At 55.7% G+C, this 24,980-nt stretch overlaps 1 protein-coding gene and 1 non-coding gene across 3 annotated transcripts in view; one reads left to right on the top strand and one right to left on the bottom strand.

Moving 5' to 3' along the window:
* DHX34 (DExH-box helicase 34) overlaps positions 1-24,980 on the bottom strand; it is a 31,025-nt gene that overhangs the window by 4,953 nt on the left and 1,092 nt on the right. For both annotated transcript variants that reach the window (XR_008200895.1, XM_052656029.1), the window contains exons 2-16: positions 22,105-23,094; positions 20,837-21,148; positions 18,910-19,164; positions 16,407-16,509; positions 14,717-14,934; positions 10,942-11,116; positions 9,431-9,624; positions 8,670-8,771; positions 6,036-6,278; positions 5,668-5,841; positions 5,211-5,328; positions 2,928-3,034; positions 1,824-2,111; positions 611-787; positions 260-398 (exon numbers count right to left, since the gene is read on the bottom strand). Coding sequence is in view for 1 of the 2 variants with exons in the window: in XM_052656029.1 (XP_052511989.1) it covers positions 260-398; positions 611-787; positions 1,824-2,111; positions 2,928-3,034; positions 5,211-5,328; positions 5,668-5,841; positions 6,036-6,278; positions 8,670-8,771; positions 9,431-9,624; positions 10,942-11,116; positions 14,717-14,934; positions 16,407-16,509; positions 18,910-19,164; positions 20,837-21,148; positions 22,105-22,809 (3,310 nt within the window). In the remaining variant the exon portion in view is untranslated. The remainder of the gene's footprint in view (positions 1-259; positions 399-610; positions 788-1,823; positions 2,112-2,927; positions 3,035-5,210; positions 5,329-5,667; positions 5,842-6,035; positions 6,279-8,669; positions 8,772-9,430; positions 9,625-10,941; positions 11,117-14,716; positions 14,935-16,406; positions 16,510-18,909; positions 19,165-20,836; positions 21,149-22,104; positions 23,095-24,980) is intronic.
* On the top strand, positions 6,481-6,552 carry TRNAE-UUC (transfer RNA glutamic acid (anticodon UUC)). Its single transcript has one exon. It is a non-coding gene; the product is annotated as a tRNA-Glu (tRNA).

The raw sequence follows: 24,980 nt of genomic DNA, 5'->3' as shown, positions 1-24,980 counted from the left end.
AAGAGCAGAGGCAGAGATCAGAGAGATGGCGGCGGATTCCAGAGAGAGACAGGCAGAGGCGCGGGAATGAGGTGGCTCCAGGCCCCCATGTCCCAGGCTCTGGGTCTCAGGGACAAAGCCCATCGTGGCACCAGCCAGGCAGAGGGTTGAGGTTGTGGATCCCCGGAGTGTGGCATGAACCCCCAGGTGCACGGAAAGAACCCCAGGCTGGACGGACAGCGGGGCGGACACAGGCGTCTGGGCCCCGCCCCAGCCTCACCTGGGGGGCCGTCCTGTGGGGCCTCGGGGCAGGTGTTCTCATGGGCGATGCGCTCCAGGGGCGTCAGGGGCATGTGCAGGCTGCAGTGCGGGCAGGTCCAGAAAGTGCGGAGACAGTCGCTGTACAGGTCCGCGTCGCTCTGTGACAGCAGGCTGTGTCAGGGCTTGGCTCCCTGCCCCGCTCCCCACCGCCAGCCTGGGACCTTCCCAGAAGTCCTCGGGGCTGCAGGCCCTTTCTGAAACTGCATCCCTGGACTAAGCTGGAATGTGTTTGGGGGTGCTGGGGGGAATCTCTAAAATCCCACTCTCAGGGGCAGGAGGATGAGGGGCCAAGGTGCGCATCCGTGCTCACCGTGAGGCAGTTGTAGGTAAGGAAGTCAGTGACTGCGTAGCCCCCTTTGGTGGGGTGGGGGGACAGGGCAGAGTTGCCAAAGAGGCCAGGGAGACTGGGGGCAGCCGTGATGGTCTGGGGTCCCACGTAGAGGTTCTGGGCTTCCAGCCCTGTGAGCCGCCGGAGGCTGTAGGAAACCTGAGCAAAGAGAGACGGGAGACAGAGCAGACAGACTCTATCAGCAGACAGGAGATAGGCAGACACAGTGGGAGGGCCTGGATCCAGCTGTGCCTGAAGTCCACCCCTGGACTTCTCAGTTAAGGGGCCAATTGCTTAAGCCACTCAGAGCCTGGTTTCAGACACTCATGACCAAAGGCTTGTCTAGAACGCTCCCTTACCTGCTCTCCCCAGGCCCCTTCCCTCCTCATCCCTTGTGGGAACACATTCAGACCTCAAGTGTGGCCACCTTGCCCCTTCTCTGGCATGTCAGCCCATTCCCCCTTCTCCAGTCCTCCGGGTCCCAGTGCATCCACGCGTAGTAGAATCAGAAGCAATTCTCAACCCGCGTACCACATAAAGAAGTGGGGGTTCGGTTTCAAGCATGCTCTGTCCAATTCTTCCCATCTGTCTTCCATGCACCTCACAGCTTCTCTATCATATCTCACACACCCTTAACTGCTACTAAGGGGTAACCTGTACCCCAGATGCAGAGAAAGCAATGGCACCCCACTCCAGTACTCTTGCCTGGGAAATCCCATGGACAGAGGAGCCTGCTAGGCTGCAGTCCATGGGGTCGCAAAGAGTCGGACACGACTGAGCGACTTCACTTTCACTTTTCACTTTCATGCATTGGAGAAGGAAATGGCAACCCACTCCAGTGTTCTTGCCTAGAGAATCCCAGGGACAGGGGAGCCTGACGGGCTTCCATCTGGGGTTGCACAGAGTCGGACACAACTGAAGTGACTTAGCAGCAGCAGCAGCACCCCAGATGCAGCAGGTATTAATACACATCTGTTGAATGAGGGCTGCAGGGGTTAAGGGGGTGGCTCCTGGAGTAAATCTTGGGTTCACCCTTACGAGCTGTGTAACCCTGAGCCTGTCATCAACCTCTCTGGTTTGAAAACCCCCAAATGTGGGCGTCTTGATGAGCTGGAAGCCAGGGCCCTCCGGAGCCTTCATCCCTGTGGCTGACGGCCCCTCCAGCCAAGGGCGCAGGTGCCCAGGAGGCAGGTACCTTGGATGCCATGAACTGCAGCAGCTCCCTGCTCAGGGCCACCACCTCCTTGTGGTTGACAGGGGCTTCCTCCTCTTCCTCCTCCCCTTCGTCCTCCAGCCGCCGCCGGGCCTGGTGGGCCAGCTGCCGGTCCAGGGCACTTTCCCAATGGGCCCGGAGCCGCAGGGAAGCCGCCAGGAGCCGGACAGCACTCTCAGTGTCTGCGAGCTGGAGCTCCAGCCAGCCATCAGCCACCAGGCGGGAGCAGTCACCATTGGTGTCCAGGGATCGGCTGAACAGCAGGAGAGACTGGAAGAGAGGGGGCAGCAGACAGGAAGCAGCGGATAGGCATCTTAGAGGGGCGCCCGCCTGACTGGGCTCCTGCCCGCCCCCCATTCAGCCCCATCCTCGGTCCCCGCCACCATCCCCTCCTGTCCTGTGATTGCAGTCGCCTCCTCACTGGGCTTGCGGACTCTGCCCCGTGTCAGTCCCTGATCCAGCTCTGCTCAGAACCCTCTGGTGGTGGGGAGGAGGAGATCTGGTCTCATCTGCCTCCCTGACCTCACCTCAGCCACTCTCCCCCACCCTGGCTCTGCTCCAGCTGTTCCCTGTTCACACCCTGCATGTGGTGCCCCAGGGCCTTTGCACTTGCTCTTCCCTCTGCCTAGGTCGCTCTTCCCCCAGAGATCCCTACAGCCCTCCCACCTTCAGGCCTTTGCTGACTGCACCTTCTCAGTGAGGCCCACCCAGATGGCCTCATTCCATACTAGGGCCTCTCCCCTCCCCTCCCCACCCCAGTCCCTTGGCCCGGTCCTTTCCGCGCTCTGCTCCTTCAGTCAGAGCTGCACTGTGTCTATTGCTCCTGCCCACCCTTCCCGGCTAGATGTGAGCTCCGGGGGGCAGGGACTGGGTCCCGCCTCGCCTCGTGTGTCTTCCCCAAGCGCTGGCACCGGGCAGGCGCTCGGCCAATAATGAATGGATACCAGGAGGAGGAGCCGGCAGCCAGCCTGAGGGAAGGTGCTCCTCCAGGCCCCCCCCCAACGCCCCCAGGGCTCTTGCCCAGAGGAACGTAGCCATGGCAGCCAGCAGTTGGGAGGGAGGCGGGGCGGCTGGCACGGGACCCACCTGTAGAGCGGGGACGCGGACACAGTTCACCAGGTACGGTTTGTTGGTCTCCAGGAGGGAGACGAAGGTGACAAGCTGGTGCTTGCTGCTCATCTTGTCCCTGTCATCTGAGAGGGTCAAGGGGACAGCTCAGCATCCTCTCCCCCCCTACACACACCCGTCATTCCCCCCAGGGGCGGTCTGTCCCGCCCCCGCTATTCAAGTGAAGTGTTAGTCACTACAGTTCTGTCTGACTCTTTGCGACCCCATGGACTGTTGCCCGCCAGGCTCCTCTGTCTGTGGGATTTCCCAGGCAAGAATACTGGAGTGGGTAGCCATGCCCTTCTCCAGGGGATCTTCCCGACCCAGGGATCAAACCCAGGTCTCCTGCACTGCAGGCAGATTCTTTACCGTCTGAGCCACCAGGGAAGCCCCATTCAAACACCCACACAAAGAACATGCATAAGGATAAAATGTCTGTGGCATGTTCTTAAACACTCTGCCAAGCTGAATGTGATTTCGGCTATTCAGTGATATTAAGAATTGTTGCTAATTTTGTTAGGGCTGATGGATGACAGCACTGTGGTGATACAAAATAACAGTCCTTATGAATAGGATTTTTATTATTACTAACTGGGAAGATGTCTGGGACCTGCTTTAACACGCTCCAGCAAAGACAGGGGAAAAAAATCAAGGGGACAGAATAAACAAGGATGGAAAATGCTGACAGCTGCAGCTGGGTAAGGTCACAGAGGGTTCATCACAGTCTCTCTACTTAAGAGATGCCCGGAACTCTCCAAATGTTTTCAAAAAGGAGAAAAACGGGATTTTCTGGTGGCTCAGGGGTAAACAATCCACCTGCCAAGGCAGGAGACATGGGTTTGATCTCTGATCCACTAAGACCCCACATGTCTGCAGAGCTGCTAAGCCCATGCACCACAACTACTGAGCCTGTGCTCTGGAGGCTGGGAGCCGCAACGAGAAGCCTGCGCACCACTAGAGAAAAGCCTGTGCAGCAACAAAGACCCAGCACAGCCAAAATAAAATAAGCAAATAAAACCAGTTTTTAAAAAGGAGAAAAACAATGTACAGTAAGCCCTCTACATACAAACCTCCAGGCTGCAAACTTTCAAAGATGCGAACATATTATAAACCTATTACAGTATTGCATAACTGACTGTTAGATGGGTCCTAGCTGTGTTAAGACCTGTAAACAAATAGGACTTATGAACATGTTCTTGGAACGGAACTTGTTCCTATGCAGGGGACTTACTGTAATAGGAAGAGGATAAATTGACTAGGAATTTATGCAACTTAAAGATTAGAGGGACTTCCCTGGTGGTCCAGTGGCTAAAAGTCTGAGCTCCCAATGCAGGGGGCCCGGGTTCAATCCCTGGTCAGGGAAATGGATCCCACACGGCCCAACTAAGAGTTCAAATGCCTCAACTAAAACCCAGTGCAGTCAAACAAATAAATAAACATTAAAAAAAAATGTCGTGTTGATGTATGGCAGAAACTAACACGACACTGTAAAGCAATTCTCCTTCATAACGAATAAATAAATTTTTTTACAAAGAAAAAGATGAGCGAGAAAATTTCAAATTCTATCTTTGGTGTTTAAAATCATGAACTTCATCTTGTGGGGTTAGTATTTGCCATTTTAACGCAGTGTGTTACTCCCTTTACAAACAAGAGAAGGATGAGTTGTGTTTCAGTGCTCAGACAAAGCACACAACACGGAAGGCGTGAAACCCTCACCTGACTGCAGGGCCTGCACCTGGGCAAGGGCGCCCCCTGCAGACCGGCCTGGCCTGAGTGCAGCCTCAGCAGAGGCCACCTCTTGGCCTGGATCCCACTAGAAGGTAGACAGAACGCAACTGCCTGAACGCAGGCTGGGGGACCACTCGCCCTGAGAAGGACCAAGCCCTGAGGTTCACGGAGCTCCCTTGAGCTCCTCAGGCGCTGCTCTAACGGCGCAAACCTCAGGCCTTGGGACAGGCGCCGGGCAGCCAGCACTGCATGGGGAGGGCGAGGCTCGGCAGAGAGAGGGGTGGACCCCCCAAGGCCACCCAGCCAGGTGTGGCTCCAGGGACCTGCAAGTCCCAGGTCAGCAGCCCCAGGGAAGGCGGAGTGTGGGAGGTGTGAGGGGGTAACCCCCGACGGCAAGCGGCACCCCAAGATCACTGTGCCCCCACACCCCTGATGGAGGGCTAACCCCCGACGGCGAGCGGCACCCCAAGATCACTGTGCCCCCTCACACCCCCAACAGAAGGCTTCCCCCACCCCCGCCGGGGCTCCCAGTACCTCGGCTCCCATCGCTGCCCTTGGCGGCTTGCTCCTGCGTGTGCAGCACCTCGGGGCTGTTGGCGAAGACGCAGGTGGGGTGCAGCATGACGCCCTGCTTGGTCTGGGTGTGGAAGATCTAGAGGAGTGGAAGGCGGATGCCAGGGGACCGAGGCTCAGACCTGCTCTTTCCGTTGCCAGGTTCCCGCCTCCTCATCTCAACTCAAAACTCCCTCCTCCAGGAAGCTCTCCCTGATTCCCTCCCATGCTGATCAGGTCCCCCTGTTCTCTCAGCCCCTGGGTCCCCATCCCACTCTGGGTCACTGTCTGGGCATGAGTCTCTCCCCTGCCCCCATCATTAGACTGCACCCCACAAGGACAGGGCCAGGGCTGCCTCGGTCACTGCTGTAACCCCAGCACAGAGCAGGCACTGGGAAGGGATGACAGATGACAAGACACAGATGGGAAGGAGACACACCTGGTCTGAGTCCTTGCGGCCGCTGTTGAACGGGTCAGGGACGGCGAGCTGCGGGTAGAGGCCCCGGCCGAGCACTAGCTTGAGCAGGGCCATCTGGTCCCGAGTCAGGGCCTGGGCCGAGCTAGCGGCCGCCTGCAGCTGCTCCAGATTGTGCCGGAGCTTAAACTTCACATCCTGGGTGGAACACAGGGGAAGGTGGGTTCCTGAGGCCCTCCCCACCGCCCAAGGGGTTGCTACTGGAGTCTGGGGATCCCAGGGGTCTGGTAGACACCTGTCCACGGAAACCTACCTCCTGAGATGAGGAGTCCCCGCTCTGATAAATGCCATCCCCACCGCCCCAGGCCCCAGACCACCCCATGGTGCCCCACCTGGATGTCCACGCTGTCGCTGGCCCCCTGGGAGGCTGAGTCACCCCGGTCCTCGTCGCTGGACCAGCCGTCCTGGTTGTCCTGGACTCGCAGCACTTTTCGCTTGCGCCCCGCACCCTCCTCGTGCCGGCGCTTCAGCTGGTAGAGCGCCTGGCGCTCCCGCCGCTGCTGCAGCCGACTATAGCTGTCCCCCGGCTGCGGGGCCCGGGCCCCGGCCAGCAGCCCGTGGTCCTCCAACAGCTCCTGGGGGAGGATGGAGCCCGAGTGAGGGACACAGTCAGGTGCACTCTGGGCCCAGATGCACTTTCCAGTTGGGGGCCTGCAGCTGGCTGGCACGTGACCTCACCCTTAGAACCACCCTTGTGCTCAAATGACAAACGGGGACCCTCCTGGGAACTCCCAGCTGGGACTGAAAGGGGCTATATGAGAACCACTCTCTGGGAATTCCCTGGTGGTCCAGTGGTTAGGACTTGGCACTTTCACTGCCAGGGCCCAAGTTCCATCCCTGGTCAGGGAACTAAAGACAACAACTCTTTACATGTTGCTGGGCATGTGACTGTTCTAGAAAAGAGAACTGTCTTCATCGCTGGCCAACGGAACACCCAGGCCGGGGGACAGGAGGGAGGAGGCTGGGCGATCGTTACCATTCAGGGTCCTCTCTGGGGGCTCAGGTCACACGCCCTCTCCACCCAGCTGTCCCCGGGCTCTGGTTACATGCCCACCTGCCCCTCCAGGCCTGCACCAGCCCCATGAGGTTCCTACACTAAAATGCTTCTCGGAGCGTGGCGCTTTGGCCAGTCGCGGCAGCAGCATCTGGGATCATCCGGAAAGTTGTCACAAATACCGGGGCCTCCCTGGTGGCTCAGTGGTAAAGAACCCGCCTGCCAGTGCAGGAGACTCAGGTTCGATCCCCGGTCCGGGAAGGTCCCACATGCCTCGGAGCAACTAAGCCTCTGCTCCACAACTGCTGAGCCTGCGCTCTAGAGCCCGGGAGCCGCAGTCACTGAGCCCACACACCCTAGAGCCCGTGCTCTGCAGCGAGAGGCCACTGCAACGAGAAGGCTGCGCGCCGCAACCCGAGAGCAGCCCCCGCTCGCTGCAACCAGAGCAAAGCCCACGCAGCAGCGAAGACCCTGCACAGTCAAAAGCAAATAAATGAACAAACGCCAAGACCTGCGCCCCACCCAGAACGGCTGAATCAGAACCTCCAGGGCCGGGGGGCGGGCAGTGGGGTGTGGGATCTAGACATCATGGACCCTCCCCGTGATTCCAACACCCCTGAGAGGCCTCCTGCCCACGCCTCCAGAAAGGGCGTCCCAGGGACCCTACTGGATTGGCCCTGTTTCTCATCGAGCCCCAACCAGTGAGAATAGGCAGGTTATCTGATGGGACACAGAGAGTGAGAGAAGGAAAAGCACCCCCACTTTCCTTCTGTTTCTCAGCATCTGGGCCCAACGAAGGCTGAACCACCACTCTTTAGAAAGTCAGAGATGTTGAGAGATGATGTCAAGCACAACGGGGATGTCTGAACGTGGGGACCCACTAACGCATGGGAGGCCTTGGTGGTAACGCACACTCCGAGGTCTGCAGCCAAGGGGAATGGCTACCTCAGAGGCTGTTTTACTTTCATTCCATGGCATGCCACACAACCCGGGGCTAGAATTCCCCAGCACCAGAGCTTTTTTGTGCTCGAAGGGAAAGATGCCTGTGGAATATTAAGGACACAAACGACCTGTAGAACCACATCTTAATAATAACAATAAAAATTGCAGGGCTTCCCTGGTGGTCCAGTGGTTACAAATCCACCATGCGATGCAGGGGACGTCAGTTCGCTCCCTGGTCCGGGAAGATCCCACATGCTGCAGAGTAACTAGGCCCAGAGCCACAACTCCTGAGGCCCACCCGCCCTAGCGCCTGCGCTCCACAACAAGGGAAGCCGCGGCAGTGAGAGGCCTGGGCACTGCAACCAGAGAGTGGCCCCGCTCGCAGCAGCTAGAGAAAGACTGCACTCAGCAGTGAAGCCCTAGCACAGCCCAAACGAACGAATAAAGCAGATATAAAAAAAACTGCAATGTATAACTCATTCAGTCCTCACGGGAATGCTGGAGGCAGGGCTATTTTTTGCTTCCCCATTTGCTGAGGGAGAAGCTGAGGCCCTGAGAGGCCCAGTAACTTGCCCGTGGTTGAACTGCCAGCAAGCAGCGGAGCTCAGACTCACGGCTGAGGTGTCCCGCTCCTGATGGTGCCTCCAACCACCACTACGGAAGCCCACCCGCCCTAGAGCCCGTGCTCCACACCTCCCAGCACGTGGCCTGCGCGGCCACCTCAGCACCCCAGCTCGAGAACGAGGCTCTTCGCGAGGATGTGACTCGTGACGGCAGACCTTGTCCACCCCTCCAGGAAGCCCTCCTGGATTTTCACCCCTGTGCCCTGACCCCACCCCACACCTAGCCATGTGATGGTGGGGGAGGTGGGTGTGGGGAGGGGCTCTGATGATGCTGTCAAAGAAGCGATGCCACGCTATGGAGGGTGTTCACGCATACTCTCCCTCTCCTCCCCACACCCATGCCCCAAGTTTGCTCCTGGCTGCCTTCCGCAGGGGGGCCGGCCCCCACCCCTCCTCCCAGGCCTCACCTTGAACTGGCGCCGCAGGTTGGCCATCTCGTACAGCCGGTGCTCCTCGATGCCCCGGTGGCGGCACCACTTGCGTGAGTTTCTGCCCCGTTCAGATTTCACCTGAGTGGAGGTCCAGACCCCAGGAGGTCAGCGCCTGACCAGCTGAGCAAAGGGGTGCGGGTGCTGACCCAGCACCCAGAGGAGCCACAATACCAGCCGCTGGGAAGATGTGAGGCTGGCGGGAGCCCTCCCTCAGCAACACCTGCCCTCCTTCTTCCAGGTCTCAGCCCCAATGCCTCCTCCTACAGGAAGTCCTCCCAGACTACACAGGGTCAGACAGCCCTCTGGGGCTCTCTGAGCCCCCTGGACTCCCCACTGCAGCCCATTCTGGATGGTCACTGTCCAGGGACGGTCTGCCTCTCTGTGCTGGACTGGGAATTGCAAGAGGGCAGGGCCAAGTAAGTTTAGTCACCACCGGGTCCCTAGCACAGCTCAGGACAGGACCAGGCCTGGTCAGGGAACATGTGTTCAACACACAGACACCCCCTAAGGCATCTGAAAAGCCAGACAGCACTGGCTTTAGTCAGTGCTTAGAGACTCCAGGCTCCCCTCAGCACGTGCTCGTCCCATGAAAAGTGGATTTGGGGTTCTCCCCAGGCAAGCCCGGTCTGCAGGGGCCTCAGGGGTCCTCCCTGGGGTGAAGGTGGGGCACAAAGCCCTGACTCCGTGAGAATGACAGCCAGGCGGCTGGGCCGGAGGAAGGGTGCTGCCACGCTCACCTGCACCCAGGTGTTGAAGACGTTGAAGAGCGTGAAGGGGTCGCCCTGGTCACTCTCCAGGGGCCGCCGCGCCGCCGCACACTCGGGGTTGCTCTGGGCACTGCGGGTGAAGGGCGTCTGGACACTGAGGGCGGCGGCGATGGTGAGCACGGGCTCAGCCAGGTGGAACATGGAGCCCAGGATCAGCATCTTTCCTGGGGGTGGACCAGCGCTGAGCTTCCTGGGCGCCCGACGGCATTCCTCACTCCTCGGGGACCCCTGACCCACCCTCCAGCTCACCCCCAGAGGGCCTCAGGAGCCAGGGGGACAGAATCACACCCAGAATCAGCTCCCAGTGTGATGAAAGACTGCTTCCACCTGCCCAGAGGTCAGTAACCTGACTCATCCTCACTGTTCCCCTGCCCACCTTTCCAAAAAGTTCCTGTTACACAGCTAGCCTCGTAAGATAAAGATGGGCAGAAAAACAAGGCTGTCCAGCTTAGCTCTGTCACCTCGGGCAAGTCCCTCCACCTCTCGGTGCCTGTGTCTCCATCTGTGAAACGGGCTAACAGCAGGGTCTACGTGCTGTGAGCATGAACTGTTTCACCTGTGAAGCACTGGGAGCTTACTGGCACGGAGGAAGACTGGTGATGAGCCACCTGGGCCCAGCATCGCGTCATCTGTGCCTCCCTTCCAGCAGAGCCCGGGGACCGACGGTGCCAGCCTGGCTGGGGCGTGCCTCCCTGGCGAGCTAGTGATGCACTTTCTCTGAGCCTTGTTTTCCTCATCTGTACAACAGGGACGCCTGGAGGGCCTACCCTCACCAGATGAAGATGAAATACGGGCCACGGAGTCTCCCACACTGGCATACAGCAAAGGCTCACAGAACATTCTCTTTCCTCTCAGATCCGACTCTCGCACTAGCCCTGTCCTCTTCTAACACAAACAGAAATAACCACTTGCATGGCTGTGGGTGGCCCTCGGGGTGGGTGGTACCCAGCCTGACGCCCATATTGCTGGTCTAGCGTGTCACAAGGATGGGGACTTTAACGCTGACAAAGGCAGCAAGCTCCCTTGAGCACCACACTTGGGAAATGATGCCCCAGGTGGCAAAGCTCAGCTGGGACTATTCTCTGGGCCGTGGATAGTTAACTGGTAGGTGCAGAATGTCCTGAGTCAGGAAAATTGGGCAAGATGAAGATGAATATGCCTCAGTTAGCAAGCTCCTTGGGAGGGGCTGGGATGACTCAGGGATGAGTAAGAGGAAGAGGCTGGCAGTTTTGACATCCTTATAACCACAGGAAAGCGGGTACCAGGGTGACGCTGGGGCTGGGCTGGGCACAGGAAAGAAGCATCTGTTTTGTTTACTGCTGTAACCCTGGTGCTAGAACTGTGTGTGGCACAGAGGACTTGTGAATAAATGGACGGGGCCCAGAGACAGGACACCCTGCCTCCAGGTCAGAGAGTGAGCGTCGTCCCACACCCATTTTCAGGACCCTCAGTGATCACCCCCGGGGGGCAGTGGTCCTTACCAATCACGACGTCCACTGGCAGCTGCGCCAGCAGGGACCCGATGGGGGTGAGGGCCTCTGAGCTGTCCAGCGCCCCCTGGTCCCGGAGGTAGAGGATGGCCGTCTCCAAGCTGGTTGGTGGTGGGGGCTCGATGAACGGGAAGGTTCGGGGGTCCCCCACACTCATGCTCTTCATCTGGAATGACAGTCACACCCCCTCAGGAATGGGCAACACAGGAGCCACTGGGGATACTGGGGGACTCAGGGATCACAAACCTGTGACACTTCAAAATGCCCAGAGGGAGGGAACATGTGTGTACCTATGACTGATTCATGTTGGCATATGGCAGAAACCAACACAATATTTTGAAGCAATTATCCTCCAATTAAAAACAAATAAATAAATTTTTAAAATACATCCAATGCCAAGGCTCACTGTACAGAAATGGACAAGGCGGGCCATTATCTGTCTGTCCACCAAGCAGCTCTTCTCCCAGACCCTGGCCACAGGGCAAGCACACGATCTAAGCTGGACCATCTGAGGTTTCTCAGCCCCTGGTCACAGCAACTGACAAAGGGATGAGCATGTGACCTGAGCTGGGCCAATCAGAATCCTTCCCTGGGACTTTGCAACCTGGAGCTGAGAGAGAGAGGAGCTCCTGCACCCACTCTGGTTCTGAGGGGCCAGGGTGGAAGCCTCGAGCAGCTAAGGTTATTTTTCCCACTGCCTGGGTATCAGCCAATCCACAGCCGATGGAGAAATCCTTTATTTTTCCTAAGCCTGACCTCTCCCAACATGGACTCACAAATCCATAAAATCCCCTTTTCTGAATACAACAGCTTGAGTCAGGTTTCTTTTGCTTTCAACAAGAGCATCCTGATTAGTTCAGTGGCACAGAGGGACTCGTGGGGAGGAAGAGGTGAAGTCTGTACGCATCACCAGACCTGGCACGGCTCAGGGGAAACAGCACCCCTCTGGAGAGGGGATGAAGGTAAGGCTGGCGTGGCGGCTCACGTGACTCTGAGAAAGGACAAAGCTCAGAGCCGGGGGCTCAGCCAAGGTCTCTGGGTGAAGTGACTTCTCCCCTGGCCCTGATCTGGAGGCCACCAGAAGTTCTAGGCCATCCAGCCCTCAAGCCATCCCACCATCCTCCCTGGTTACCAAGCCCTGGTGCTGTCTGGCAGACCGCTAACACTTGTTAAACGACCTTCAAATTAGGAATTCTGGGTGGGAGGATAAAGCATGGATGATTTTGACTTTTTAGGCACTCCAATGATTCCAACATGCAACTGGGACTCGAATCATTGCTCTGATCCAGTCAGGCAATGCCCTCCCTTCCTCCTGGACAATTACAGGTCAATTACAGGTCACAGGGTAGACACGTGACCCAGTTCCACCAGTAAGGCAGGATGGGAGACTGGCCAGGGCGTCTGGAAAAGTTCCCATGGCCTTAAAAAAACAAGACCCACAGGGGCCTCCCTGGTGGCTCAGAGGTAAAGAACCTGCCTGCCAATGCAGGAGACACTGGCTCGATCCCTGGTGCGGGAAGATCCCACCTGCCCCAGAGCAACTAAGCCACGACTACTGAGCCTGCGCTGTAGAGCCGGGGAGCCACAGCTACTGACGCCGAGAGCCCTGCAGCCCTTGCTCTGCAACAAGAGAGGCCACCGCAAGAAGCCCCAGCGCCACAACGAGAGACAAGCCCCATGCTGCAACAAAGACCCAGCGCAGCCAAAACTAGAAATAAAACTACTTTAAAAAAATGAGACCCACAAAGAAGGGCAGTTCATCGCTTCTGCTGCCAAACAGGTAGAGGAGGAGGAGGTGCTGCCTGTGGCTACCGAAGTGAAGGGGCATCCACGAGGCAGGCTCTGGAGCCTGAGAGCCTCCAATGAGTCCAGGCTCTGCCCCTGGCCAGCAGTGCCACATGGATCAAGGTATTTTACCTCTCTGTGCATCTTTTCTCTCATCCACAAACTGGAAGGAGCTCACTTACTGCACAGAGGTTGTGTGAGGATCAAAACAGTTATATATGTAACTTAGAACAGAGCCCAGCACGTGAGAAATACTAGGTAAAATTATTTTCTATCATCGTCATCATCATCATTACTGTTATTAGGAGAGCTGCTGCTAAGCTGAGGTTGGAAAGCTAGAAAAAACCCTGGCGGTTCAGTGGTTAAGACTCTGAGCTTCCACTGCAGGGGCTGTGCTGTGTTTGGTTGCTCAGCCATGTCCAACTTTCTGTGAACCCATGGACTGTAGCCCGCCAGGCTCCTCTGTCTGTGGGGATTCTCCAGGCAAGAATACTGGAGTGGGTTGCCATGCCCTCCTCCAGGGGATCTTCCCAACCCAGGGATCAAACTCAGGTGTCCCACATTGCAGGTGGATTCTTTACTGTCTCAACCACCAGGGAAGCCCAAAAATACTGGAGTGAGTATCCCTTCTCCAGGGGATCTTCCTGGCCCAGGAATCGAACCAGGGTCTCCTCCGTTGCAAGTGGGTTCTTTACCAGCTGAGCCACCAGGGAAGCCTCCACTGCAAGGGGTACAAGTCCACTCCCTGGTCGGGGAGCTAAGATTCCACATGCCATGAGGCACAGCCCTAAAATAAAAATTATGAATAAATACATAAATTTAAAAAAAATGGTCCTGTATGACATCACCAATCTATTTAAACAACCAAGGCTGTAACCTCCTTATCTTAAGGCTTCTCATTATGTGAAATTTTGTTCAAGCCAATATTTTCCAAACAGCAGGTTATATGAGTCAGGAACTCCAAGAAGGGGGTCAGAACTGGCACTTTTTCCAAAGGAAATCAAACAAATACAGACTATCGGTGTGCAGGAAGGGGGCTGGTTCAAGTCACTCCCCAGCCTGGGCACGTGTGAGCCCGTGGCACGTGCCGCCCACTGTCCTTCTCTGCTTCTTCCTGAGCACGGGACTACACTTCCCAGCCTCCCCTGCAGCGAGACATGGCCGTAAGCTCTCACCGGGGTGAGTGGAAGGGAGGCACATCACTTGTGCATCCACCCTCCCCCTCCCAAACCCAAGTCCCACGCTCTGTCCCCCTCACGGGCTGACACAAATGACGAAGGCCCTGGGGAGATGATGGAGCCACGAGAGGGAAAAGGCCTGGGTTTCTGAATAAGGGTTTCCCCGGCGGCTCAGCTGTAAAGCATCCACCTGCCAATGCAGGAGACGCGGGTTCAATCCCTGGGTTGGGAAGATCCCCTGGAGAAGGAAATGGGAGCCCTCTCCAGTATTCTTGCCTCAAGAATCCCATGGACAGAGAGGCCGGGCGGGCTACAGTCCATAGGGCAGCAGAAGAGTCAGACATGACTTAGTGACTAAACACCTGAATAAAGGAAACTACCCACCAATCCAAGGACTAGCATTCTGCTGTGTTGGCGGTTATGTAAGTGGGTCTGTTCATCACAGCAGCCTAGTCTAAGCAAAACTAAGTACTGAGATACAAGCCATGACATAAAGCACATTGAGAAACCCCCGTTTTAAAAGCCACTTCCTAAAAAAAAGGAAAAAGCCACTTCCTGATGGGTTTTCTGTTTCAGCTGAAAACACTCTGCTTGAGTCACCAGTTTCTTCCCATGACCCTGTGGACTAGGGGGAACAGTTCCCACCCCAATGCGGGATCTGACATTTGGAAGGAGTGAGTTCTCCTCTGTGGCCGGGCCCACCCTCCCCTTCCTGGCCCTGAAGCCCTGTCTGAATATCTCCTGGATCCCTCTCTGGCACCAGCGCTCAGGATCCAGTCTCCTCTCCGCACCCCCTGCCTTACCTGAAGCACCAATGCATCCAAGGCGACCCTCCGAATCTCCGGGACAGGGTAGGGGGCGAAGGCATCATAGTCCGATTCAGCATAGAGGCGGAAGCAGACGCCGGGGCCCGTGCGGCCCGCCCGGCCCTTACGCTGCTCAGCACTGGCCTGACTGATCCAGAACTCCTGCAGCCGCTGCAGTTTGGCCTGTGGGTCGTAGCTCATCTCCTTCACCTTCCCTGGGCGGGCAGCAGGGGAGCAGGAAGGGAAGGGAAGGTGTGTGCAGGACCCACGTGGGCCCTCCACGTGCCTGGCCCTCCACCTCACTTAGAACTGTTCCAGTAACACTATCCCAAGCTTAGTTTGGGCCCCCCTCTCCCATCCTGTTAATGTATTCTTCAGTTTCTTCATTCTTGCATCTTTTCATGTACTTCTTCAAGCCCTTCTTTATTCAGAGATTCAGTCATCCAACAAAGTTTATGAACACCTACTAGGTGCCAGGCTTCCCTGATGGCTCAGATGGTAAAGAATCCACCTGCAATGCAGGAGACCTGGGCTGGGAAGATCCGCTGGAGGAGGGCATGGCAACCCACTCCAGTATTCTTGCCTGGAGAATCCCCACGGACAGAGGAGCCTGGCGGGCTACGGTCCACGGGGTCGCAAAGGGTCGGACACGACTGAGGTACTAAGCACACATGCACAGGTGCCGGGCACTGTACCGTGAACTAGGGACACGGCTGTGGGCAAAACAAAGTCCCTTCACTCACGGGCTGAACAGAACACCAGATTTCATCAACTGAAGACCACGCTTTTTTCACACTTTTTGTCTCTCAAAATGGAAGGCACCTTAAAATTAGTGACATGTCACTGATTAACAGACAGCATTTTCTAACAGTACATAAAATGATGTCTGCGTTAGTCGCTCACTCAAGCCCAGTTCTTCGCAACGCCATGGACTGAAGCCCACCAGGGTCCTCTGTCTGTGGCCTTTTCCAGGCAAGGATACTAGAGTGGTTTGCCATTTCCTTGTCTTTTCTCATCGATGGTACCAGATTCAAACAGTAAGGTAACTGCTAACATTTACTGAGCATTTGTTCACCCTGTGCCAGGTGCTGGCCTCAGCCCCCAAATACATTAACTCTTCTAATCCTCACAACCTGAAGGAGGTGTTCTTACTTTATTATTTATTATTATTATTTACAAATGAACAAAATGACCCACTGAGAGTGTCAGACCTTGGTCACACAGCCAGCAAGGTACCTGGCCAGGCTGGTTCCAGTGTCTCCTCACCACTAAGCTATGCTGACTTTTCAGAAAAGAGTCTAGCTGGGATATAAAATATAATGTCCCACACTATGAAGAAAAATAAAGCCTCATGAGGGAGGTGGCAGTGAAAGGAGATCACTGGGATAACGTGGACAAGGGGGGCTTCTCTACTGGGGAGACATTTGCACACGTCCTGAAACGAGGTGAGGGAGTGAGCCGTGTGGATATCTGGGGGAAAGACAGCTCTCAGCAGAGACAACAGTAAGTGCAAAGGCCCTGAGGCAGGGGCAAGCTTGGCCGGCCTGGACGAGACTGAGACGCCACCACTCTCCACAGCCCTAAACGCTACCACCCCCTGCCTCTGAGTGGAGCTCCCTCACCACACGTGCACATCTCCAAGCCCACACCGCGCCAGGTCCTGGGGGAAGCCAGGGGGCGCCCTTACCAGAATCCACCACAAAGCGGATCCCATCAATGGTGACCGAGGTCTCAGCGATGTTGGTGGAGAGGATGCATTTCCGGACTCCAGGGGGGGCCATGTCGAATACCTGGGGGACGGCCAAGAAGTGGCCTTGGGGCCTTGTCTTTGTCCTACCCCACCCAGGCTCTTTGCACAACTAACATGGCACTCACTGACCCCCGTGTCCAGGGGCCTCCTGGATGCCTCCTGGACCTCCCATGGGACCTCACAGTCGTACATCTCAAACAGCCTAAGCACCTTCTACCAAACCCTTTCCTCCCTGGGCCCCCATCTCATGCACTGCATCACTGGGGTCAGAACCTGGGCCGTCTTGGGTGTTCATCTCTCCTCACCCATCCAGCCACAGCCGATCCCCTTGAATATCCCCAAACCCACAGCCCCTGCCCTGGTCCATGCCTATCCTTTCCCAGCCAGATCCTGCTCCAGCTTCCTCCCTGGTCTCTGCTCTTACCCCTGCCGTCCACCCTTCACATCCAACCGAGGGATCTGCTAAAGCAAACAGAACTGCCCGCCACCTTGCTCAGAACCCTCCCAAGATCCCCCCGTGCCCTCAGGACAAAGTCCAGGCCTACATGGGTCTTCTAAGCCCCTGGTGGTCTACCCTGTCCACCTCCCTGGTCCCAGGCCTCCCCCCTCACAATCTGGACCCAGCCACTCTGCGCGTAGTTTCCCAGCTGCCCTGTCTTTCTCTCACCCCAGGCCCTTTGCACAAGCCCTTCTCATGGACCCAAGAGACAGTCAGACACAGCGGTTGAGTGGCAGTCAGCAACTACAGCCTGTGCGCCAAATCCACCCTGTGACCTGTTTCTGTGGATCAGATTTAATGGAGCACAGCCTCACCTGGGGAGTCTACGGCTGCTTTCTAGCTGTAACAGCAGGGTAGCTGCGACAAAGACCATATGCCCATAAAACCTGAAGGTTCCGCCCTCTCCACAGAAAGTCTGCCAACAGCTGGTTCAGAGCGTGGGCTCTGATACCAGATTACCGAGTTCTACAGCCTGGCCCTGCCAATCATGTGACTGTCTGAGTGCCTACGCCTCAGTTTCTGCAGCTGTCGAATGGGGACACAGGACCCGGCAGACAGGGTGGCTCAGACACCACCCAGCACAAAACAAGTGCTCTGCACACTGTAGTTGGAACATGAGTTTCCCTGGCCCCCGTCCCAGAATGGGGCTTTCTCAGGTCTCCATCTGCAAAGTCCCTTCCCCCAGGAAGCCTTTCCTGAATCCACCAAGACTCTGCTGTCAGAGTATCCGAGGCTTTCCTCTACTACTTGTAGAATCGTTGATTACATGCCCATCCAGCCCCCAGCAGACCAGCAGCTTGAGGGGAAGCCCCCACTGTGTCCCAAAGGGGCCCCCTGGTGCAAGAGAAGCACTAGGAGGTGCTCAAACGTCGTTTCTTCCTTTTCTTTCTTTTTTTTTTTTTTACTTTTTGGCTGTGTTTTGTTTTGTTTTTTAACTTTATGGCTGCACCCCATAGCATGTGAGCTCTTAGTTCCCCAGCCAGGGGTGGAACCTGGGTCCCCTGCAGTGGAAGCATGGAGCCTTAACCACAGGACCTGACCACCAGGGAGGTCCCTCAAAGGTTATTTCTTTAATCACTAAATGACATGTGACCTGAAGGGACTCTCCTGGAGGTGATTATGGCAGTCAGCCTCCAGGATGGCCAGGGCAGTCTCACCTCATGGGATTCACAGCCTCACCTGGTACTGTTCCTCTGAACAGGGCAGAGGTGATGGTTTGTGATTTCCACAGCTACGTCATAAAAGATGCTGTGGCTTCTACTTTGGTCTCTTGGGAAGAGCTGGCCACCACACTGTGAGAACTCCCAAGTAGCCCCCTAGAAAGGCCCCCCAACCAACAGCCAGCCATGTGAGTGAGTGCTCCATCTCAGAAGAGAATCCTCCAGCCCCAGTCAAGCCTTCAGATGACAGCAGCCCCAGCTGACACCTGACCACGACCTCCTGAGAGACCCTGAGCCAGAACCATCCAGCTAAGCTCCTCCCAGATTCCTGAGCGACAGAAACCATGTGAGGCAGTGAATGCAACAGGGACCATGCTGCCAGGTCTTGGGGTACTTTGTTAGACCGAGAGTGACCCAGAGGCCTGTCCCCCAGCACCCTTCCATTCCAAGCAGGCAGTCTCTTCACCTTTCCCCGCACCTAACTCCCAGATTCCCCCATCCAGGCCTTTGCTCAAGCTAATTCCCCCAACCTGGATTGCGTTCCTTCCTCTTCTACTCAAAATTCTCCTGTCTGCCAAAGCCCAGCTCCAGTGCCCCCCACCTCATCAGGAAGCTCGCCCTGACGCATCCTCCCCCAGCTAAACGATGTGAGCGGCCCCTCTCTGCAGCCCACAGCCTGGGATCGCAGGGTGGCCTCAGTCCTGTCAGCTGCCCCAGCCCCTCCTCCTGGGCTACACAGCGAGACGCCCCCTGCCCAACTCCGCCCGGCTGCACTCCACACCTTGTCCTGGTCGGCCACAGAGAGGGCGCTGTGCAGCGGCAGCACCACCCAGCGCTGGGTGTGGCTGGCATAGGTCTGGGCGGGCTCGAGCACAGCGCTGATCTCCGCCATGCCGCTGAGGAACACCAGGAGGTCGCCCCGCTCCTCGGGTGGGTACTTATTGTCGATGGCCTCCAGCACCCTGAGGAAGGGTCTCGGGTCCAGCTTCTCGGACTTGGACGTGGTCGGCTCGGCCTCCTGCGGCTGGTACACGACCTGCAAGGAGACGGCCCCAGGCAGGAGCAGACCTGGTCACTCCAGGTGACAAGGGGGCGGGAGGGCTACAGGCTGATGGAGAGGACGCAGACCAGCCAGGCAGCAGAAAGAGGACAGACTGTCTCAAATATTCAGCTTGAAGAGGATGTGAGAAAAGGACAAAGTATCAAGGTAACTAGGAGGTTTCTGGGGTGCTGGTAATGTTTCATGCCTTTTAACCTAGATACTGACTCCATTCAAGTACTTAAAAAATTTTTTTCTTGTGATTAAAAACTAAACTTTTTTTAAATTTATTTGGCCTGTGCCAGGTCTTAGTTGCAGCATGTGAGATCTAGTTCCCTGATCAGGGATCAAACACGCCTCCCCAGCATTGGGAGCTCGGAGTCTTAGCCACTGGGCCGCCAGGAACGTCCCCGCTGAGATATTTAATTTGTGAAAATTAATTGAGCTGTACACTTGTGATACACATAAATCTTTTGTAGTTCGAGTATAACTCCAACAATAACAAAATTTTAAGGGGTGGAGTCAGAATTAAAACCCTCACAATCACTTCTCTGAAAGCGCCCTCGCTGTTTTTAATGACTACTTAGAAGATTGATGGGCACTGAGATCCAGAAACCACAAGGAACACTGCATTTCCTGCCGCTAGGAGCCTCAGAGCTGTTAGCAAGCCTTGGCCCCAAAGAACAAGAGGAGGGAGCGGTTATGAAACCATAAAGGAGAGGGCTGCGCGGAGAGGCGTCCTGGAAGGGGGTGTGAGGCCCAGACCACTGCAGACCTCGAGGGAGGGGGCGGCCTCTCCTTTCCCACTGGCCAAGGAGAAGCCGCGGGAAGCGGGGTCCGTTAGTGCCTGCCGGGGCAGACAGGAAGGTAGGGAACGGCACAGGAGATCTGGAAGGGCAAACAGAAGCTACCCGGCTCGGTGCCATGTCTATCTGTGAGCAGGATTTAAGTCCTGGCCCTGCCAGTTCTGAGGGATGCTGATAAACACCCTGTAGGGCACAACCAAGAATTATCCAGCCCAAAATATCAACTGTGCTGAGTCCGAGAAACCCTGCCCCGTGAGACGGTAAAGCGATGAGAAAGGAGGAGCTTGGGTCCCTGAATGACCACGTGCAACAGAATTGCCCATCAACCTGGACCAGCCTGGACTAGCTGGTTCTATTCTGTTAGATAAGAAAAATGTCTGTGTTACTTGTGCCTTTAAATTTGGGGCTCTCCTCTAATAAGAACTTAGCACTCTCCCCAGGACACTGCAAATGCCCAGAAAACAGCAGCTTTAAAAAAGAGAGAGAGAGGACTTCCCTGGTGGCACAGTGGATAAAACCTGCCTGCCAATGCAGGGGACGTGGGTTCAGTCCCTGGTCTGGGATGATCCCGCGTGCCACGGAGCCACTAAGTCCATGCGCCGAGCTACTGAGTCCGAGCTGCAGAGCCTGTGCTCTGCAACAAGAGAAGCCCCGCAATGAGAAGCTCATGCAATCCTGCAACAGTGCAGCAGCCAAACAATAAGTACAGACAAACTTCAAAGAGAGACAGAGAAGGTCATTAAAGGGATGGGGAACAGAGGAGAGAAGAGAAGCAACAAGTCCAGGTTGGCCAGGGACCGGGTGGGGAGTCTGGGGGTTGGGGGGTGGGGTGGGGGGCGGCGGGAGGCGTGGGCTGCACTGACCGTGATGGGGAAGAGCCGGCCCGGCACCTGCACCACGGGGGCGTTGCCGAAGTAGCTGGAGAAGAGCGAGATGTTGATGGTGGCCGACATGAGGACGACCTTGAGGTCGGGCCGCTGGGGCAGCAGGCGCCGGAGGACCCCCAGGAGGAAGTCGTTGTGGAGGTGCCGCTCGTGCACCTCGTCCACGATCAGCACCTGGTACTGGGGCAGGCTGGGCTCCCGCTGCATCTGCCGGAGGAGCAGCCCCACCGTCAGGAACACGATCTTCGTGGCCGCCGAGCGCGTGCTCTCGAAACGGATCTGGTAGCCAACCTGGGGGTGGGGGGTGGGAGGGGGTGGTCAGAGAGGACCCTGGGCCTGTCCCGTAGCCCCTGACCCTCCCCATATCGAAAACCTGAGTAAGTGTCCCACGTTAGAGCCTGGAGACCAACATGCTTGGGTTCGAATGTCACCTCTGCCACTTAGTGCTGCCGACTTTGGACAATTCCATCCCGGAGACATATTTTTTCCTTCTAGATGGCCTGAGAATTGCATGTGCTAATGCACATAAAGTACTTGGCACGGAGCCTGATGTATGATACTAATTAATTACAACAGTAATGATTAACCTTTCTCCGAGTCCCTTCTATGGACCAGGAACTACTTTAAATCTTTATGTATATCAACTCATTTCATCCTCACAACTACTACACAACGTAAGCACTATTATTACCCTCATCTCACAGCCAGTCATCCAAAGTAAACAGGCTAAAAAATGTTATTGAGAGGAAACATATCTTAACCCCTACCTTATATCGTACACACATCGATTTCAGATGTGTTTCTCTCGTCAGGGCACTTAGGCTTAGTTGCACCATAGCATGTGGGATCTTAGTTCCCCAAACAGGGATAGAACCCAAGTTCCCTGTGTTGGAATGTGGATTCTGAACCACTGGACTGCCAGGGAAGTCTCAATAAAAATTTTTAAGTGGTTGAGCCAGGATTAGAACCCTAGACATCATTAGTAAGAAACATCCCCATTCTCTTTTTTCTGACTGCCTAGAGAAAGACTTTACTGATAAACATTTAGGCATTTCCAATTTTTCTACAGTACTAAAGTGGCTATTGCTAGCGCCTTTGTCATCTGGACCATATCCAGGCCAATCTATAAAGACATTTCTAGGAGAAGTATTGCTAGGTAAAAGGGTAGTGTTTTCGTAACTTATCGATACTAACTTATCCCACAAGGTTACGCAAGAAAACCTGGAAGCCTGTTCCGCCCCACTTACCTGCGAGCCGTACTGACTGAGGCTCTCGAAGCCAACGCGCTTGGCCAGCGAGATGCAGGCGATTCGCCGGGGCTGGGTGCAGGCCACGTGGCTGCAGCCGGCGGCAAGCAGGTACTGGGGCACCTGGGTGGACTTGCCGCAGCCTGTGTCCCCCGCCACCACCACCACCTGGTGCTCCTTCAGCATCTGCAGGATGCGGTGCCCGTACTGGGCAATGGGCAGCGCCGCCCGCTCCCGCTGCAGTTTGGCCAGTCGCCCAAACGCCTGCTTCTGGCAGAAGTCCAGGTAGTGCGACAGGGCTCGGCGGAACTCGGACACTCTCTCCGGGGGCAGGCGCCTGCCCAGCCCCCGAGAGTCCCGAGGGGCCGGGCGGAGGACGGAGAGGTTGATGCGGTCTCGAGGGTCGTAGGTGCGAGGCAGGTCAGCCAGTGCTGGGTGGCTGTGCTTGGGTTGCCTGGCATTCTTCTCCTCCTTCCTGGTGGTCTTGAGATTCTGGAACCTCTGCAAGCGTTCAAAGAACGTCCAAAACTTCTGACACTCCTCGGAACCCTGCTGGATATAATCCTCATCGCCGAAGAAGGCATCCTCGAAGAGGCACCGTGTCTCGGGACGGTTCCAGTCCCATGTCTCCGGGGCCGCTTCAGGACTGGGAGCCCGGGGTCGGTCCCGGGGACCCCTGCCCTCCCTTGTTCTGGGAGGCGGCATGCCGTGGCCAATCCCAGGGCTGTCACAAAACTGGCCTCAGTTCTGAGCCCCTGGACCAAATATTCTCGGACATTCCCCACTTCCTGCAGTGAGAGGCCCGTGCCTGCAAGGCAGCACTTTCTTCTATAAGAGCTAATCTCCTCTTCAGTGGTGCTACAGGGTCGACACAGGTGTTGGCAGAGCAAATGGCCTGCGGCATGGGTCAGGCTGGTGACGCACAGGGCACCTCACGACTCCTGCGGTGACCTCTGGGATGGACACAAGTTCATCCTGGGGCTGCAGGCGCTGGATGTTTGCGGGGAAAAAACCAGAAGACAGTCATTTATTAGACACATTGACTGACAGCCTGCTGTTCTGCAAGCACTGGACTAGGGGAAGGGACAGCAATGGGTAAGACCACACTGAGTGCCCACAGGGGGTCCTGCCACCAGACTCTGACAACCCAGAGATGGGGGCAGCAAGAAAGGAAGCCTGGGGCTGCAGGAGCCTTCCTTGACCATGCTTGGGAGTCAGGGAAGGATCCCCAGGAAGGGGATTTTGGACCTGAAGAAATGTAGGTCACATGGCCAGTCAACAGCAGAACTTGGTCATGAGACACCATAACACGAGAGAGGTGTGGTCTGCTGAGTTTCAGGATCCCCGGAAACCCTTTGGAATTCAGTGCTTGATTTTGCAAGTGTTGCATGGTTTGTTCTTGCCTGCCTGGCACTACCCGCTTTTTTTCTTTTTGAAAAACAAATGCACCTTCCTTGGGAGAGTAGCCCTTCTTGGAAATCCACATGGTTTCCACTGCCTATAAGTCTGAGAGCTTCTATTGGTTGGGCAAGTGACAAAGGCCTGGCCAATCATGGTACCCTACTCCCCCTTTAACCAGTGACTGGTCTGAGGAGTAGACACACGACCCAAGGAGAGACAGTCAGGGCCTTTCCCGGGAATTTACACTAGGCTGCTAAGACAGAAAAGCTTATCTACTGTTGGCAAAGCAAGGATGATATAAGCAGGGAGCTGTTTGTAGCAGGTCTTAGTCTTTTCCTAGAAATCTTTCCTAAAAAGACTGCATGTGGGCACAAGGAGGCACACACAAGGATGGTCACCAAGCAGCCACAAGGAGGGAAGTGGAAGAGGGACAGGGGAGAAGCTTGGCAACACCATTCAGTGCTTGAGTTCCTTCCAAAAGGCCATTTCACTGCTACAAAAGAAAATGTCTTTTTGCTTAAGGCCTGGTTTCTCTTAGCTGCGTAACTCCTAACTAATGAAGCACATCCCCTTGTATATGCTATTTTCTGGAGCGAAGCCCACCATTCAGATTCTTAAAGGAGTTTATGATCTTCAAAGGGTCCTAAGGGACTTTCCTGGCAGTCAAGTGGTTGAGCCTCCACGCTTCCAATGCAGGGAGCACAGGTTAGATTCCTGACCCGGGAACTAAAAATCCCACATGCCATGTAGCATGGCCAAAACAGAAAAAAAATTTTAGTGAAAAAAAAATTGACAAAAGGGTCCTGAGCCTTCCATGGTAAAAGACTTCACAGTCAGGTAGATCTGAATTTCAGCCTCAGCTTTATCATTTACCAGATATGTGTCCACGTGCAAGTTAACTCCTTTGAGGGTTTCTTCATCTGTAAAATGGGAACAATCCCCATCTCAAAACACTGCAATGTTTATTACCTAGCCCGACACTGAGAAGCTAAGCAGCAACTGACATACAAGCCCAGTGCTTTCTCTCCACGATGACTGACAGAGAAAACAGTGAGAGGAACCGCAGGCATACAACCTGGAAAGAATTTTACACTCAAAAGGCCACAGTTCGCCTTGGTTTATTAGCAATGCTTTCTTCTACCCAGCTGTCAGTCTCTAAGGGGCACCACAGAACAGAGTTCAGAGGTTCTATCTCTGCAGTCTCGGAGGGACCCAGACCAACCCTGGGCATTATCAGAGCCAGGTAAGAGCCAGTTGAAGAACCTGTGGACTGGCAGAGCTGTACCCATAAAAGAGTAGTCTTGTGGGGAGTGCCTACCACTTCCTGGTAAACACCTGGGCTGGGCGATGCCATAGCACCTTCAGAGGGAATTCCTGTCTAGGAGGGAACAAAAAGGAAAAGGCCTTGAAAGTCTGTTGCCATGCTGGGCCGGTGAGTCTCAGAAAAAGACAGGGACAATGAAATGGAGGGGAGC

Source organism: Budorcas taxicolor, chromosome 18 (assembly GCF_023091745.1).
Source record: "Budorcas taxicolor isolate Tak-1 chromosome 18, Takin1.1, whole genome shotgun sequence".
Lineage (NCBI taxonomy): Eukaryota > Metazoa > Chordata > Mammalia > Artiodactyla > Bovidae > Budorcas > Budorcas taxicolor.
The sequence above is the reverse complement of the archived record's forward strand: the minus strand, read 5'-3'. Positions and strand labels throughout refer to the sequence as shown.